Source organism: Anas platyrhynchos, chromosome 29 (genome assembly GCF_047663525.1).
Source record: "Anas platyrhynchos isolate ZD024472 breed Pekin duck chromosome 29, IASCAAS_PekinDuck_T2T, whole genome shotgun sequence".
NCBI classification, from domain to species: Eukaryota; Metazoa; Chordata; class Aves; order Anseriformes; family Anatidae; genus Anas; species Anas platyrhynchos.
The window spans coordinates 2,340,551-2,353,614 of record NC_092615.1 but is presented as its reverse complement, the minus strand read 5'-3'; the positions used below and the strand labels follow the sequence as shown (position 1 = coordinate 2,353,614).

The 13,064-nt window shown below is 43.2% G+C and overlaps 3 protein-coding genes across 14 annotated transcripts in view; 1 reads left to right on the top strand and 2 right to left on the bottom strand.

The window, feature by feature from the left end:
• EPS15L1 (epidermal growth factor receptor pathway substrate 15 like 1) overlaps positions 1–3,503 on the bottom strand; it is a 42,867-nt gene extending 39,364 nt beyond the window's left edge. For 2 of the 7 annotated variants that reach the window (XM_027472003.3, XM_027472004.3), the window contains exon 1: positions 3,245–3,503. In XM_027472003.3, the coding sequence (XP_027327804.2) occupies positions 3,245–3,274 (30 nt within the window). In that variant the 5' untranslated portion in view covers positions 3,275–3,503. Of the gene's footprint in view, positions 1–295; positions 1,089–3,244 lie in introns of those variants that run through there. The other 5 variants (XM_072029130.1, XM_072029133.1, XM_072029129.1 and 2 more) reach the window with 5 other exon arrangements.
• A 979-nt stretch (positions 3,504–4,482) lies between these two features.
• CALR3 (calreticulin 3) lies at positions 4,483–8,801 on the bottom strand. Of its 3 annotated transcripts, none has more exons than XM_013108179.5 (9): positions 8,558–8,796; positions 8,340–8,444; positions 7,984–8,187; positions 7,288–7,382; positions 6,337–6,546; positions 6,095–6,208; positions 5,861–6,004; positions 5,093–5,185; positions 4,483–4,981 (listed from the first exon to the last, which is right to left on the bottom strand). In XM_013108179.5, exons 1-9 carry the CDS (start codon positions 8,679–8,681, stop codon positions 4,814–4,816), a joined length of 1,257 nt encoding a protein of 418 aa, XP_012963633.4. In that variant the 5' UTR covers positions 8,682–8,796; the 3' UTR covers positions 4,483–4,813. The 3 variants fall into 3 exon arrangements, with proteins under 3 accessions (XP_012963633.4, XP_071885240.1, XP_071885239.1); XM_072029139.1 differs by having other exon boundaries at positions 8,429–8,444; positions 8,558–8,699; XM_072029138.1 differs by lacking the exon at positions 8,340–8,444 and having other exon boundaries at positions 8,558–8,801.
• Positions 8,802–8,970: 169 nt separating this feature from the next.
• Positions 8,971–12,874, top strand: C29H19orf44 (chromosome 29 C19orf44 homolog). Of its 4 annotated transcripts, none has more exons than XM_072029137.1 (8): positions 8,971–9,107; positions 9,278–9,916; positions 10,161–10,515; positions 10,781–10,857; positions 11,225–11,693; positions 11,879–11,974; positions 12,095–12,261; positions 12,639–12,874. In XM_072029137.1, exons 1-8 carry the CDS (start codon positions 9,060–9,062, stop codon positions 12,723–12,725), a joined length of 1,938 nt encoding a protein of 645 aa, XP_071885238.1. In that variant the 5' UTR covers positions 8,971–9,059; the 3' UTR covers positions 12,726–12,874. The 4 variants fall into 4 exon arrangements, with proteins under 4 accessions (XP_071885238.1, XP_027327811.3, XP_027327810.3 ...); XM_027472010.3 differs by having other exon boundaries at positions 10,158–10,515; XM_027472009.3 differs by having other exon boundaries at positions 8,995–9,143.
• The last annotated feature ends 190 nt before the right edge of the window (positions 12,875–13,064 follow it).

The window sequence follows — 13,064 nt, the reverse complement described above, 5'->3', positions numbered from 1 at the left end:
AAAGAAGGAAATAGGAAATGGTCTGTCCACCTCTCCATAAAATGTCGTGTGTTTTAGCCAGCTTCCACCCAGCCATACACCCCTCATTTCTCAGAAAGCTCAGAGCAGCTAGCCAGAGACCAACTCCAAGCTCCTCTAACCAATTTGGCGAGTTTCCTAGAGCACGCAGAAACTGGATTCATACCAAGACTGAGAGCAAACCGCTCCAGCAGCCCCATGGAATGACCTCACCCCGTCACCAGACGTCTTCCCATCCTCACTTGATGCTGTCAGCCACGACATTCGGCTGACTTACCTGATGGAGGCGGCAGGAATCCAGGGTGTTGTGCTTAAATGCTGCAAGGTTTCCTCTACGGCAATGCGAATGCATCCAAGTGCTGCCAGAAAGCACTCCAATGCTCCACTACTTGCAGGATTTTACAAAGCCGAAGCCTTTCTGACCGATTTACCTAAATGACTGCTTCTCCGTGACAAAGCAGACCAGACAAAATGGGCTCAACTGATAAAAATAGCATAGCCGCCTAGCCACCCATCAGCACGTGTGACTACCTCACCATCCTTCAAGATTATTCTGCGACTTGATGACATCAGCTGATAAAGAACCAGCATCACACGTTAATGTTGGCAATCAGACACGTTTTGAAGGGTTCACAGCTGATGAGTAGCTAACGGCTATAACCTGTTACACGGCAGCTCGTGTGATAACACTGGTGTCTGCGCCTACTCCATCTTCCCAAAAATGTCACCTAGGACCAATGCTTTGCACTGTCTCCCAAGCAGAAACCTCACAACTGTTGTGCTTTGCTGTTTCACCTCTAAATGATTTCCTGAGCAAATGTGAAGTTCAAAATCTCTGATGGCAGACCTGGTACACACGCTCCACAGCACACACACGGACGTGCCTCCACATCCCTTAACACAGATCTGGGAAAAAAGGCAGGAAGGAGTAAGCTGCTGCCACCAGAACAATTATTAAACTAATTAGTTTAGTAGTATTAATAAACTGATACTAAACCAGCTCCTCTTCGCTGAGGTCACATCTGGGCCACAAAGGACCCTGCACCAGAGGAACCATTTTCTTTGTTGCCCTCCTGATTCACAACTTTCTTCTGGCTGCTCGTCACATCACAAGGTGGATGAGAATAGGTACTTTGAAAAGAGAAAAACACGGGTGTCCCACAGAGATGAAAGCCAAAAGAAGATTGCTGCTGCCCCAGAAAGATTACCTTCGCCTTTACTCTGCTTGCTGAGTATCCTGAGCTGTCTCAAAAGAGAGCTAGAGCTACGAAATGATCCGCACTGTCCCAATATCTCTAACACAACTCTCTGTAACCTTCAGAGGCTGTAAATCGCACATGCCTGCACAGTGGAAAGACTGGAGATAAGGTGGCCAAATATTCAGGAAAATAAAGTTATCAAAGGTAAATCAAAACCGGTTCCCGTTGTTATTTAACACCAAGAACTGATTTTATGTACTTGTTCTTCAACTCTCTTTGTGCTTACACGAAGACAGCTGAGATTTGTTTGTAAGTATCGTGCATACTGTAGGTTAGACATCTGAATTTTTCCTTCACGAAAATGTAACTTCATAGCACAGGAAGAACGCTATAATTAAATTCATTTGTGAAAACAAATATAAACAAACACTTTCACATGCCTGAATTACGCATACTGTTTATAACTCCCAGTATGTTGATTTCAATATTCTTGTATTATAACCGAACGAACGTGCTTCAGCATTATGGTGCACGTAACCTGTCCTATTTCTCTTAATACCATTGTCTGGCATTTATTATAACTAGCAGATATCTTTGTAATAATCGTGTAATTGAGGCCATTAAAAGAATTTTACTAATTCCTTGTTTACTGCCCTGACTACAACTAGATTATTCTTGACAATTGAATATAGAAAAGTAATTCTTTTGAAAACAACGCTTCCAATGAACTAGTTGTTAAAGAACTTCAAAATAACACATATATATGCAGAAGGCCCTTTTTTGAGAAAATGTATTACGCTATACAAGAGAAAATACCATTCATGCAATTATAATTCGCACAACAAAGCAGCGCAATTTCTAGTATAATAAATATTTGATGCGTTTTTACTGATATACTACAGCTATTCCACAACAACAACAAACTCTGCCATGTCCAGAGCTTATTTTCTACATACATTTCGCACCAGATTGCTTGACTCAAAAACTTTGGCTAATAGCTTGGATGTTCATGGATGTTCTCAGATGTTTCTGTACACGTTCTTTTAATTAAACAGATGTTAATCAGGACTCTTACTGCTTTCCAAAAGCTAAAAAGCGGTATTCTCTCTTAATAAGAGGCACTACAAATTACGCGTCATCTAAACATAACGTAGCCTCACTGAGAGACAAATTTTCAATGTCACAAATGAGAGTTGATTATTGGATGGAAATAGACGTATTTGAATAATTTGAACTAGTAGCAGTTGTTCTAAATGCCTGCCTGGCCTAGACACAATGCAGAAAACAGTTTTTGTTTCAAGGCATTGGAGGGATTAATTTGTTTTTATTGTTTTACAGGAAACAAATCGAATATCTTCACAGCACTATAAAAAAGAAGACGCAGCGATCACGCTGATCAGGCTGAAATTACTTCGGTGAGGAATTCATCAAAAACCCTAATGACAGCAACAACAGGATTCTGGACAAGCATCCCAAATGCCGAGGCACAGCTCAGCACTGGGGCAGGCTGACCCTGGGTAGAGCCCAGCTCCGAGGCTCGGGGCGCTCCCCTGGCCCCCCAAAGCCCGCAGCTGCCGGGTGAGCCCCTTCTTCTCCTTCCCTCATCCTGGAGCCTCCTGTGGCGCCTCCCAAACACTAAACAACAGCCGTGACACCCCGAGAGCCGAAGCAGGAACCACCCCACGTTACAACCAGGCGAAAGGGGCGCCGTGCCTCAAGTCTCCCTCAGCCCTGCCCCGGCTCCCCCCGACCCCGGGGCCTCCACGAGGGGAAGGCGCCGCCGCCTTTTGTGCCCCCACAGCGCCTGCCGAGCCCGGGGGGGGGGCTCTGCCCAGCCCCAACCCGACCCCTGGGGACGACAAGCGGGGCCTGCTCCCCGCCGCGGGCCCGGAGGAGGGAGCCCCGCGGGGCAGTGCCCGCTCCCCACCCCCCCGAGCTGCTCCCGGCTGCCGGTCCCCGGGGGCCAGCGCCTCCCTTCAGCACCCCCCCCAGGCTGAGGCGCCGCAGGGCCGGGCCGGGCCGGTTACCTGCTGGCTGAGGGGGATGAGCGCCGCCATCTTCCTCCCGCTGATTCGGGCAGCGGCCGGGGCGGGGGAAAAGGCGGGGGAAGGCGGGGAGAGCGGCGGCGGGAGGCACCGCCGGGCCTCCGGGGCCTGATCCGTCGCCGCTGCCACCACCCCCAGTGAGAGGGGCCGAGGCTTATCGGGCTCCGGCAGCCGTCCCCGCCCCGAGGAGCGGGGGCTGAGGCGGCGGTGAAGGCCCGCAGTCGGTTTAGCTCCCCGCCGTGGCTCCGCTCCAGCTGCCTCAAGCGAAGCTGGCGGTGACCCAGCTCTACGGTGGGGATGAAGTAGGGCTAGGGAAGGTAGGAGCTGCCTTAGGGAACGTTGGTGCAGGTAACTCACTGATCGGCCTTTTAGCTGGATGAGCTGCGGCCAAGTTAGCTTTTGACTTGGTTACACAAAACGTTATGGAAACAGACTTCGCCTGGTTAAGCTGCCTCAGATCTCTGATCCAACATTCAGCATCAAATATAACAGGGTTAACAACTCCCTGCCTGGCCAGTACAGATATCAAAGAGCAGCCTGAACAAGGCTGGTCAGTGCAGTCATATAAAAGCTAAATCAAGAGGAACTGGTGTAGGAAAAGAACTAAAAACTGTCAGTGGATTGTTTTTCAGTGCCTGTAAAAATTCTTTACTCCATAGGGTCATTGCAAGTTGTCTTACAGGGTGCAGGACTAAGATAAGTGAAGGAATTTGACCTCAATTGCACTACAGGACAGAAACCGAGCTTCCACTGCTCCTTCCACTCCCCATTTTCTTACTACACTGAAGCGTTGAGGCAGCAGCAGGGGAGGTGGTATCAGAGTAGCTAAGAAGTAAACAAAAAATTATGGGCTCGAAGTCTGGCTACAGTTTTAGAAAAATTTATGGCATTACTTTTAAGAAAAGAAAAGAAAAAGCCCACACCTAGAAATGCAGAAGAGCACAAAGACAAGAGAAAAGAACTAAGAAAAGACACGTGATAGAAGTGACTGAACAAAGTTAAAAGAACAAGTTACAAGAGGTCAAACAAAAATATGCAGTGGTTCCTGGTTCAGAAACACGCACTGAAGCCAAAGAGAAAGGGAGCAGCTACAGCAAGGGCCCAGCAGCGATACAACTGCAGTAATCCTTGGAACAGGGACAGGTGCACAATTACTACAGAAGCTTAGCAAAGTTTATCTTCTTAGTTTGAAGTATGTAGTGAAACACACTTTACACATCTGACATGCAAAATCCTTTAATGAAATAACAAAACGCTCATTTTGATCTCTTCAAAATGAGCATGAATTTTAATATTAAATTATGAGAAACCGTTCCAAAAACGGTGCTTTTAATGTAATACTTAAGATGTATTTAACACAATTGCAATAAAAGGTAAATTTTTAATAACATTAGAAGTACACTATAGTACTTTGTAACAAAACTGAAAGTTCACAAAATATTTTTAAGTCCAGCCTTAATACAACTTCAACAATGCAAATTTCAACAAGCTGTTAGCAAAACATCAAAATCTTTATAGAGATAACTGGGAAAAAAAATGTCTTTCACATAATTAAAGCTCTTCTTTCTTGATAGAGCTCCTCATCACTCGATCTCTTTGAGATTTTCTTTTTTCCTTTATTTTTTTCTTAAATCGTTGCTCAAAGTATTTTTCTTCTATGACCCTCTCTCTCTCCTGCTCCTCCTCAGTCTGCCTGATGTTCATTTCCTTTTCGGGATCCTAATATTAAAGATTTCATTTTTGTGCACCAATAGGATCTTGCTCAGACTCAACAGAATTTTTAAGGTGTGACAATCAAGAACCAAAATAAACAATAATTTCATGTACTACCTTTGTTTCTCCCCATGTTTCATCTCCAAAGTCTTCTGCATAATCCTCATCATCTGTTATCAAGAAGTTGTCAAAAATTGTGCCAGCTCTCACCTTTGAGGAAAGAGGGGAAAAAAAAAAAAAACAAAAAAAACAAGATGCCTCTTATTCCTTTATGGTTCTAGTTTCATTCTTCTAATAATGTTTGCATTATATATTTAATAGATAGAAAACACAATAAGAACCCCATAGCTTTTTGCAGAATTTGATAAAGAATTCTCTCTGGTTTTGGAAAACTATTTTCAAGAATTGAAACAACTTAATTATACTTTAGATACTTTACTGCTCATAGAAATTTTAAGTTTCAATTCTAGATACTGAGGAAACCTGAGGTAGAGGAATACCTCAGAAGGGCCTCCAGAGGGCAGATTTCTCCTTGTTAACCTTTGAGAAAGGAGTAACTGAGCTGCCTGAAGCCTCTGCTATGAATCCCAAGTCAGGTGGAGTAAGTCATACTTTCCAACACTCACACAGATCAGTTTAGGCCCCTTACTTATCTGTACATGGCTATGAACCAAGAAACAACTACAACAGAAGACCAATGCATTTTTTTTTTTTTTAATTCTTTGCAGTTTTGTATATATATTTAAATAAAAGCAAGTTAAGAACACTGTCCATCAAAGATTCCAAAATAACAGATAATGCTTATATTCAAAGGGTAAACGAACTGCCACACATCCAGTGAAAGAAGTTCATTATTTTCCACTATCTGCAGTAAACTCAACTCACCTGCCAGATATCTAGTCCAATAATGCTGATGTTTTCAAAACTGTAGATATTGTAATCTGGCGAGTAATTTGGATTGTCAATCTTTGGGTGAGGCCAAACCCCTCTGTAATTTGGGTTATCAATCTGCCTTGGTTGCCACTCCCCCTAGGATAAACCGCATATTCTGAATACAGTCAGGGAAAGAAAAATTGCTTAAGATGGTATCCATAACTAGATCTACAGGACTATTTATACTCTGTATAGAGGATTCTTGATCATAGGGTAACTCCATTTTCCATTCACAGAATCATTCCAGTCTTCAGGTTTCTCAGCACTAGTGTCCATGATGTATTCAGGTTCATCCCAATCCTTTAAAAAGGTACAGAAAGGTTAAAGAAAGCAGAACTAGTGCACAGTTCAACTACATCAAACAGTTTCAGCAGAACCCAAATAACCCAATCATGCAGAATGAGTACAGGTTCAAGAGACCAAGTTACCTCAGGTTTGATGTCATTTGGATCATCAATTTGGATTCGATCATCCCAGTCATGGGGTTTCTTCACTGCTGGATCATTAATTTTCCTTGGTGGCAAAAAATCTAAATCATCTTCTAAGTTGCCTGATGCAGCCACTTCATTATCAATTTTTACTTTGTAAGTCTGATCTGGCCTTATAATCAAAGTATACAGATGTGTATATCCATCAACCTGGGTTTTAAAGAAAGCAAGTAAAATCTTTTTTAAAAGCTTTAAATACAGCTCTTAGGAACTTCCTTGAATCAGAGTTACTAGTTTTAATGGATTTTTTCCTAAACAGTAAGAAAAAAAAGTTTTCTGTAGAGGGAAAACAAAATTAATGTCATGTGGCTTTCAAGTATGTTTTCTAGCCTCCCCTTCTGGATATGAGCAAAACAAAATGGTTGCAAGAAAACAGTCCACATCTGATTGGCAAAAGGAAATGTCACAAGATTGACTATAGTGGCATATAAAATGATTATCTAAGTTATTTACACCCCAAATAGCTGAAACAAAGGCACATGAAGTTTACTGCATAGCTTGAGAACAAAAATATTTAAAGTATAACCACCCACTTGCATTTCAATCCCAGAAAAAGCAGTCTCTTTCAGAATTGCTTTAATTAAATTACAACAAAGAAACAGAAAGACATAAAGTTCTTAATAACATACAGCAGCCTTACAACCTTGTTCCACCCTATATCAGGGTCAGGTGATTACACACAATCACTGAACTAGAAACATTATTGTGAACTGCAAATATTTGATGTCCCAAAATTAACACAATTTTTAAGATATGGTGAAAGACAACTTCTCAAAGGTGATATATGCTTGGAATTGTGTTTTTAGAATTGTGGAATTTTTTGTTTTTAGTTCTTAATATTCTTCTAGTTTTGTTATTTTAAGTTTATCTATCTTTGAAATGTGCATTTACCTTACATCTGATTGGTTTCTTGATTGGGTGGGGTTTATTCTTGTAATTTAAAATAACATGGACTTTCTTTGTCTCGGATCCACAAATATCTGGCCCTACAAAGAGATAACAGGCTTTGCATCCTTAAATTGTTTTTAGAAAGATACTGGTTGTTTACTTTTCCTTCTAACACCACTAGACATCTCTCCCACTCCACATGATTTCTGTAGAATGCCATTCCATTTGTAATCAATGACGTGGCTTCCATTCAGAAGTCTCTAAAGCTACCTTAGAATTAGATTTTGTCTCATCTGAGGCTTAGTTCTGTTACAGCCTTAACTAAGAAAAAAAAAATCCAGGCAACATAAGTTATCTGTGGCATAAGCTGAATAACTATATAATCACATGACCTACATAATGACAAATTTCACTTAGATACATACCCAGAAACTTCACCACATCACACAGGAATGTATGTAAGAGCAGATAACAGCATACAGAATGTTACTTCAAGTAAAGGTCTTCAAAAAAATCTCGCTGAGCAACTTTTATCCTATGCATGCTCTTTGCAAGCATGAAGAGCTAACTGCTTACAGTCACAGCATTCTTATTTTTTATGAAGCCCTCCATTATTTTTCCTACCATTCCAACAACCTTCCTTGAGAAGCTGCACAACAGCAGTGGCAATATTTTCATAATGCAGAGCAGTAAACTCACCAAACATTATATAGTAACGGGAATCTCCACTCAGGTTCTTCTGATCCAAGTCTGAGGAAAAAATCTTAATGTATCCCCCACCACAATCAATCTTTTGCTCATGTTTCACTGTATATTGAATGACCAGAGTCTTCCCTTTGTTACTAAATGGTTTAAATCGTGAGGAGATTGCATAAAATTTGGAGTTCTCACTAGTTTGAAGACCTGTAAAGATAATTAGAATAACATTCAAACATGCGCTTTTCTTGCTATTTGTGGAGAAAATACTTCTATTGCCACACAGGCAGGTGCTATAAACACCAATCCTCAGCTCCTGAGATGGCTTCTGTGGTGTATTTTCCACAAAACCCACACACCTTTATCTCTCACAGGATCTCCGTAGAACTTCCCAGCCGTGAGTTTAAACACCCCCAGCCTTTCTGCCTTGTACTCGGAGTGCACCCACCTCTTCTGCCAGCCGGCTGCCCCGCCGGGTGGTACCAGCACCCACAGGGGGACACAAAATGGCCGTTACGGGAGGGGACAGCATGAGGGGGTCCCCTTCCTCCCCACCGCTCCCTCCCTCGCCCACAACCTCCATCCAGAAACTGCTCCTGGAAATACACCGCGGCCTGGGCAGCCCCCAGCAAGGCCCCAAGGAGCAGGAGCATCCCCAGCCCCTGCCTCAAGGCGCCGCCACCGCCCGGCCCGGCCGCCATCGCCCTCACACGACGGCGGCCTCGCGCCTCAGCCCAGCGCAGCGCCGCCGCTTCGCGCCTTCGGGCCCCGTCCGTTCTACGGCGGGCTCTGATTGGCTAAGCATTCCCCCACTTCTTGTTAGCCACCATCCGATTGGTTTAGCCTCCCCGAGGGAGGAGCGTTTTGCACGTGCTCTCGCGGCGCGATGCATGCTGGGGCTTGTAGTCAGCGCTCTGACTGCCGGGCGGCAGCATGCCTCCCTGTGATTGGCTGTTTGAGCTCAAGGTTCGGCGGCGGGCTGGGGGGGGGTTCAGCGCTGAGCCAATGAGGGGGCGGGATGTTGGGGGGTGGGCGTCTCCGGGATACGGCCCCGCTCAACCGCCTCAGCGCGTCCCGAGATGGCTGCGAGCGCTCGGGCGGGGAGGGCGCTGGTGGGCGGCGAGCAGGTGAGGGCCCAGCCTCGACAAGGGGATCCCCGGCCGGTGAGGAGAGCCCTCAGCGGAGGAGGGGCGGGAGGAGGCGGCCAGAGGGCCGGGGGGAGCGGGTGCCGGGCCGGGCGGCTCTGCCTCTGAGGGCTCGGCCGTGGGAGCCTCACTCCGTGTCCTCCTCCGGGCAGGGGCACGGCGATGCGCAGCGCTGGAGAACCGCCGGGCCTTCCTTGCTCCTTCCTCATTCTGGCAGCGACCTCCGTGTGGGAGAGATGGGGTTGGAGGCGGCTGGAAGAGCGCCGTGGCACCGCAGCAGGTTCCTCAAGGTGCAGGATGTGGAAGTACGGGGAAACCAGCGGTGCCAGGCGCTGGGAGGCGCCGTGCAGGCAATGAACAGAGGCGTAGCAAAGAGCGCACCGGGTGGCACTGCCCACACGCGATCAAGCTCAGCGCTGAGGAAGGTGGCACAGCTAGAAAGCAAGATCATGAATCGGAAGAAGCAGATGGAATTGCAAAACGCTGACTTCAGGCAGAAGCCTTTGGATGAAGAATCCCTCTCATCTGCTTCCAGTCTTGAGCGCAGTGCAAGAGGCAAGAAATATCTGAAGAATTACACTACAGCCAGTAGGAACACAGCCATCAGTAATGCCTGTCCTATGGAAGATGAAAGCATCCAAAGCCCAAAGAAGAGTGGTACGGTTAAACAAAAGCTTGGTTTGGATACAGGCAAAAAGGAAAAGAGAGAATTCACAGAGAACTCTCTGGAGTTTCCCAGTGGAAATGAGAATCGGAGGGTTGGTACAAGTGATTCTAAGTGGAGTGGAAAGGTAAACAGAGTCTTCACTGGATTATGTAGCTTACACTTTTATAAGGTATTTTTAATTGGTATGTCACTATTTATTAACAGCAGAAAATAGTTTTTAATACTGTGTTTGTAGCTTGCTTGTGATGTGTTAGCTTCAATTCACACTAAAACTACGGGTTTACCCATTATAATCTCTTTCTCTTTTTGGTGATCCACATACAGTAAATGAATTAACATATAAATCTCTTTTTCGTGTTCTTTAGAAGAGTAAGGCTCCTGTTTCATTAGGAACGTCTCCTCCGTCTCATAAGGAAATTTCACTGACAGAGGTATCCAAAGCAACTTCTCTTCACAGCAAAGACTTAGAGAAGAATGTTTTTGGTACAGTTGATTTATTGACACCTCCACCAGCCAGCAGAAACCTGTCAGCACTACGTAGTATGAAATCTCAATCACCATCTTCCATGAAAGACAATACTGTAAAAATCACCTTGCCAAGAACAGGCAATGCCAAGCAAACCCAAATATCACTTGGAAGTGATGGAAGTGAAATAAAATCTTTAGATGATTTATTTTCAAAGGCATCTGATGCAGAAGATTCAACCAGCATAAGCTCAAATGGTAAGCTTTCCCAAGTGTTGTCTTGATAGACCTGGCACAAATTGTACTAATGATCTACTAATAAGCACGGGCATATACTTGCTTTGAAAGAATTCAGCAGCCTAATTTAGAATTTAGAAAGAGCCGTTGCTAACTTAAAGATTTAAACAGTGACTGTGTACTATTACTTCTTAGTATTACACTTTTTTTTTTCTTTTTGTCACTTCATGGATGCGTACTGTAACTTTCATGTGAGGCCTCATGGTGGTTTGTCACTCAATTGCAGACTTCAGACTGAATATCCTAAGCCTCGATGATTTGGCATCAAATATCACCAGTGAGATAGCAGTATTAAAGCAGAAAGTAAGTAGAAATTCCATACTAGTTCATATCTCTGTTCTGCCATCGTTTGGTGAAGGGTGGAGGTTCTAAAATAAGTATTTCTGTTCTACCCATAAGCTATTGGAGATGGGCATGGCTCACTAGCTATAAAGGTTAGCTCAGGATTTTGCAGTCTACTGCAACCTGACCAAATTCTTTTTGTGTGTCTTTGCACTTCCTTATTAAACTGACAACAATGTAACGTTTGCAAAGTGACACATAAAAGCAATGTTTTTATCTCCTAATAAAGGAGCTGACTCTGTCACATGCAGTGGAAATGATAGAGATTAAGGCATGTTATGGTTATGTACTGTTGATTCCTCTAACATACAGCTGTTTGATTTTACAGGGGACAGACATTGAAATTACTCAAGAATCAAACAGAAATCCAAAAAAAGATACATTCCAGGTAGAAAAGGACCAACTCTCTCTTAAAATAAGTACAGTAACTGGTGTGAGTAATCCTGAAGGGGATACTGAAAAAAATGTGACTGAAACTGATATCTCTGAACATTTAGGTGAAGTTTCTGCAGATTTTTCTAGACAGGGACAGGATTATCCTGATTGTGATGAGAGAACTGTTAATTCAGAATATTCTGAAGACTTTGAAAAGTCTCTGTCCACAACAGATGGGGAAGCTGTATCAGAAATGTCAGAGGAACATTCTGAGAGTAGCACGTATTCTGGAAAAGACCCATCTTCTTCAACATCAACACCTTTGCGTACTAGAGAGAGGCACGAACGGGTGCGCAGGGTGACTGTAAAAGAAACTGCAGTTCAGACAGTGGATTCTCCCTTCACCTATTGCTGGTCAAAGAGTAAGTTCATGTTTAAGTCAAGATACCGCCCTCTTCAGTCTTGAGCTTTTTCATGTGTTATATTTTAACCTAGTCAGCATTAATATATAGTTGTTAATTCAAGTACTGATGTTTTGAAGGACTGATAAACCAAATTCTAATGCTGAACCCTCCAAACCCAGTAACTGATTCTATCCTATACACAGCAAACAACACTGCAGTACTTGGCCCACCTGTGGGAAACAGCTACATTGATCCAGTACCTATTGCCAGTCACATCATCAGCATGGATGCAGTAGAAGGTAATGAAAAACATTACTTCTTAATGCTATTTTACTGTGTTTTAAATTCCTACGCAGGTTGTTTAGCACTTACTAGCTGACTGTCATCTGTTACTAAGCACACACTCTTCTTTCTTGCAGCCTTGACAGCGTACAATCCATCAGTGCTTGTTTTAAATGCCATGCTAAAACAGCACTTGATGTTGACCCAGCAGTTTGTGGAGAACATTCAGCACCTTCATTTATGCCTGGTGGAGTCATTAGAGAATGAGAAGTTCCACTATCACACACTAGAAGAGGCTAAAGAGGTATGATAGACTAGATGGCAACCTTGATAAGAGTAAATATATAGTCCTTTCCAAACAATTCTAATATTTGCAGCTCATATTGCTTTAATTGTATTAACATTGAATAAATTAATAATAGAAGACTGTATTATTCATCCCTCTATTAAGAGCAAGCCAGGTATTTATGTAAAAAAGACAGAACTGAAGTCTTATTGGAAGCCATAGTTTGAAAAGAGTAAGTTTTCTACTCTACCCTTTAGCTGTTCATAAATGAGGATCTTTGTCATGTTACAACAGAAGCATCAGTTTCTGTTGCTAGTAAAGTGCAGGTATCGTGACACAAAGATTATATATGATAAATATCTACACAGATAAATGGTGTATTAATTCTTTTGCAGTATATCAAGAATCACAAATCTCCGCCTCTAACACTTGAACAAGCACGTGAAGAAATTCAGAAAGCACAGGAGGAGAAACTACTGTGAATCTATCAGCATTAAGTAAAATTTACCTTTACAAAGCTCAAGCTGCAACAAGAAGCACTTTCAAACTATACAGATAAAGTTGTAAACTGTGCTAGAACGATTTGTACCAACTGTTTGGTGTCTTGTAATACATAATTTATTTTCCTGCATCTGTGGGTTGTTTTTTTGCTCCTGTATATGATGGAAGGATAGAGATGCCATCCGTCAGGCAAAAAAATAAGAAAAAAATAAGGAAACGCTTATCCCACTCCCTTTAGAGAAGTCAGCACAGCCTGTGTGTGTATCACAGAACTCATTTATCTCTGATCATGGTAGAAAGGAAAAATCTATATGAAGCAC

Bases quoted from the DNA above. Each gene is read 5' to 3' on its own strand.
- CALR3 (XM_013108179.5), bottom strand. From the start codon at position 8,681: ATGGCGGCCGGGCCGGGCGGTGGCGGCGCCTTGAGGCAGGGGCTGGGG. The intron at 8,188-8,339 runs GTGTGTGGGTTT...TTATCTTTACAG, and splicing joins AGATCCTGTGAGAGATAAAG to GTCTTCAAACTAGTGAGAAC. The intron at 5,186-5,860 runs GTGAGTTGAGTT...CTTTCCTCAAAG, and splicing joins TTGGACTAGATATCTGGCAG to GTGAGAGCTGGCACAATTTT.
- C29H19orf44 (XM_038169153.2), top strand. From the start codon at position 9,060: ATGGCTGCGAGCGCTCGGGCGGGGAGGGCGCTGGTGGGCGGCGAGCAG. The intron at 10,516-10,780 runs GTAAGCTTTCCC...ACTCAATTGCAG, and splicing joins AACCAGCATAAGCTCAAATG to ACTTCAGACTGAATATCCTA. The intron at 10,858-11,224 runs GTAAGTAGAAAT...TTGATTTTACAG, and splicing joins TAGCAGTATTAAAGCAGAAA to GGGACAGACATTGAAATTAC.